At 34.9% G+C, this 4,121-nt stretch overlaps 1 protein-coding gene across 1 annotated transcript; it reads left to right on the top strand.

Moving 5' to 3' along the window:
- The first annotated feature begins 616 nt into the window (after window positions 1–616).
- On the top strand, window positions 617–3,457 carry LOC133720643 (patatin-like protein 2). Its single transcript, XM_062147053.1, has 7 exons — window positions 617–1,029; window positions 1,466–1,647; window positions 1,768–1,957; window positions 2,095–2,256; window positions 2,353–2,655; window positions 2,764–2,936; window positions 3,073–3,457. Exons 1-7 carry the CDS (start codon window positions 895–897, stop codon window positions 3,134–3,136), a joined length of 1,209 nt encoding a protein of 402 aa, XP_062003037.1. The 5' UTR covers window positions 617–894; the 3' UTR covers window positions 3,137–3,457.
- Window positions 3,458–4,121: the final 664 nt, after the last annotated feature.

The following is a 4,121-nucleotide window of genomic DNA, read 5'->3' as shown; positions in this document are numbered from 1 at the left end:
ATTAATGGAGGAATGGTTGACCAACAATTTTTTTTCAGTTTCGTGGAAGTCCTTGTTTTTATGTCTTGATCAATTACTTTGGCAAGTTATCCTATATATTGACCTTTCCAAGCCTCTATGCCATCGTTGATCGATCATCCTCGCCGCCTTATACGAATCAAATTAATTTATTCCGCGTTAAACTTGATGATTTAGTATGATCTCCTTGAATTAGTGCAGCATCAATCTCACCATTATTGCCTTCACTGTATGTTGGCTACAAAAAGATAACTTGAAACTAATTAACAATCCAAGGCATTGGCTTCTTGGTAAATATTTTACTTTAGAGTTAGGCAATTTTAAGAGCAGAGATTAGGCCTAACTCAATTGTCTCCTTCTTGCTAGCCTTCGATCGATGCTTCAGCTAATCAGTCTTACCTACAATTCTCATAGAGTCTCACCTACTATTCTGCAATTCTCACAAATGCATTTGCGGTCCATAATATAGGGGAACAATGTACGTTTTTGCTGTAGCAAAGAAGGCATGATGGACTAGATATGAACTTTCTAATATTTATATACGCTTATACGTGCATGCGGTCCAACTTGAACCATGTCCAAGAAGTAGTACAAACCCGGGTCAATTTTTTGAATCGCGTTCATCTATTGACATTCCAGTTATTCAAACACTTTGAGGCGCGCAACTTGATTCAATGACTTGGTTGATTCTAGGTATATGTGTTTAGAAGGAGTCTATAAATACCATACTTGATCTCTCAAATATATAGGAATTCACCAAGGAACTTGAGCTATTTTCCTAAAGCCTCTTCTCCAAAAGTTCATCAGATCAACCATCTCGTTATCTTTTGATCTCTCACATATATAGCTGCAGCACAGAATTTCTCAATCAGTCTTATGGAAAGAACCGAAAGCATCCCACTACAGCCACCAACTTATGGAAACCTAATCACTGTTCTAAGCATTGATGGAGGTGGAATAAGAGCGCTTATCCCAGGAACAATCCTTGCTTTTCTTGAATCTGAGCTTCAGGTAGCATATGAACGCTAGATCAATTTTGTACCAAACTAGGGTTATGCATTTGCATTTGCAAGTTATAGTATTTATCGTATTCATTGTCCAACATGTACATGTCCGATATGAGTAATGCTAGAGTAATCACACTGGCGCACAATACAGATATATCAATTGATATATATATGTAGTAGTTGAGTGCTATAAGTACATATCAACTGTCAAATACAAAGTGATCAAAATGCTCGGTCCGACTCGTGCATTTCTCCTAGGTTGATCAACCAATAAATCTAACATTTGATCATGTTGCATAAGCTGCGCCAGTGCTTGTAGAGCAAACTAATTATAGAAATATTGTATTTTCTTTTAATGTCCAACAGCCGTCTTATATATGTCATTTATATTGGTTAATATATTATACCATCTAGTAATAAAGTCATTAATCAACTTGCAGAAGCTGGATGGGGAAGATGTAAGACTCGCCGACTACTTTGATGTGATTTCAGGGACAAGCACAGGAGGTCTTGTGACTGCCATGCTTACAACCCCAGATGAGAATAACAGACCGATGTTTGCTGCTAAAGATATAAAGGACTTCTACCTTACTCATAGCCCCAAAATCTTCCCCCAGAAGATGTACGTAATGCTTACATATTAGTTAACTCAATTTGCTTTTAACCTAGCTATTATTTACTACCTTTGGATGCTTCCAAGTAATTACTTAATTAATCTCTGAATTTCTTAAACCCTCGACAGATGGTGGCTATTTCCTCGTCTTATAAACATCATCAAATCTCTAGTAGGACCAAAATACGATGGGAAGTATCTACATAGCTTGATTAGGGAAAAACTTGGTGACAAGAAACTGCATCAGACATTGACTAATGTTGTCATTCCTGCGTTTGATATAAAGAATCTCCAGCCAACAATCTTTTCCAGCTTTGAGGTGCACATTTATTATTTCTTCTGTCTAAAATTAATAATCCACTTATAGCATGCGATGGTATATATTATTATATACTTATAGCTGGAGTAAGTAGATCTAACATATATATATGGTTGCTTTTATTGGGATATCATCAGGTGAAAAAGAAGCCATCCTTTGATGCTTTGCTTTCAGACATAAGCATCGCAACCTCAGCAGCACCAACTTATCTTCCAGCTCATTATTTTGAAACCAAGGACGCGGAAGGGAAAGTAAGCGAATTCAACCTTATAGATGGTGGCGTAGCTGCAAATAATCCGGTAAGTACTAGAAATAAAATTATATATGTACTTCATATCAAAGATTGATAATCAAGAAACATATACCCTAAATTCATAGTTTTACTTTTGTTTCAGACTCTAGTTGCTATTGGTGAAGTTACAAAGGAAATAATCAAGGGGAGCTCCGATTTTTTCCCTATAAAACCCATGGACTATGGAAGGTTTTTGGTTATATCATTAGGAACCGGCTCACCAAAAATTGAATTGAAGTACAATGCGCCGAGCGCAGCTAAATGGGGTATCTTGAATTGGTTAACCAGCGGTGGTTCCACTCCAATCATTAACATTTTTAGTCATGCAAGTGCCGATATGGTCGATCTTCACCTTTCTGAAGTCTTCCAAGCCCTTCACTCAGAGAGAAATTATCTTCGAATTCAGGTACTTATAATTATTACTATGTAACTTTATTCTTCCAGATAGCCATGTTAATCGTACAAATTTTTTGACAGATACAAATTTAATTGATTAATGGAAATGAAACTGCAGGATGATACGCTAAGTGGACAAGTATCTTCGGTGGATGTAGCCACAAAGAAAAATTTGAACGATCTCCTGGGAGTTGGAGAAGGCCTATTGAAGAAACCAGTGTCTAGGGTTAATTTGGAGAATGGCAGATTTGAGGCTTGCAATCATGAGACCAACGAAGAGGCTCTTATAAGGTATATATGCAACTACATATGTTACCAATATATATTGGCTGTTTCTCTGATATCTATGGTATTATATTCTTTGATAATCCATTAAATAATATGTATAACAATATATTGACAGAAAGTTTTGACCATTAATTTGCAGGTTTGCAAAACTACTCTCTGAAGAGAAGTGGCTTCGCCTTGCAAGGTCGCCCCACAGAAAATAATGTGGCATGCCCATGCCGAACTCCCATTGATACATATTATATCCAAAAATTCTGAATGCCTCTATACATATATGTTACACAAACAGACTTTTCTATTCTTTCATTTGCATTAACTGTTTAAGTAACAGTTTCTTGTAGTTCAAGGTATGGGGGAAAATGATCCAACATACTTGATCATTCTTTAATTCTTTGTATTGAAATAAAACCCTGATAGGCCGGGAAATAATTGTTGTGTATATTGTAACACGTCGATATCGATAATTCTTCTATTCCAGAAATATGTATTATTTATACATATATAAATAAAGGAAAATTAGCTAGCAAGCAAGAATTCTTTTGGTTTAGCTTCTTTGTATGTAATCACCAAACTTATAAATTATACATTAATGTATGAACCGCTTTAGTCTAAATAAATCAATTCAACTTAAAATTTGTATCAATATGGAATTATAAGCTGTTTATAAAAGTATGAACCTGTTATATATATATATATATATATATATATATATATATATATATATATATATATATATATATATATATATATTAGATGCACACCATTCAACTTTCTATTTTTTTAAAAAGCTCAGTTTGTTTGTGATCTAGTTGTTCGTTGTTTAGCTTAGAGCTTTTTCTATATATATAAAGTGCATTTGCATATATTGCATTATAGTATTCTGAAGATTCACTGATATGCACATCTATCTTTCTGGAAATTCCACTGTTCTTGTCATGAATTTGACCATTTGGTCAGTCAGGTCGGAGAACATATAATTCTTTAATTAACCGTCATAGATAGAATACGACCATTACCAACAAGTCAACGAACTAGAAAAGCAACGACGACCTTCGCGCGAACCTAAAGCAAAATTAAATTAAAAGGGGAAGGTTAATTTAAAACCAAGGCCGCCATGATTAATCTATCTCCTGCACCATTACTAGATCGAGCAACAGACAGTACGAAGTTATATAATCAATCCATGCA

Source organism: Rosa rugosa, chromosome 7 (genome assembly GCF_958449725.1).
Source record: "Rosa rugosa chromosome 7, drRosRugo1.1, whole genome shotgun sequence".
In the NCBI taxonomy this organism is placed as follows: domain Eukaryota; kingdom Viridiplantae; phylum Streptophyta; class Magnoliopsida; order Rosales; family Rosaceae; genus Rosa; species Rosa rugosa.
The sequence above is the reverse complement of the archived record's forward strand: the minus strand, read 5'-3'. Positions and strand labels throughout refer to the sequence as shown.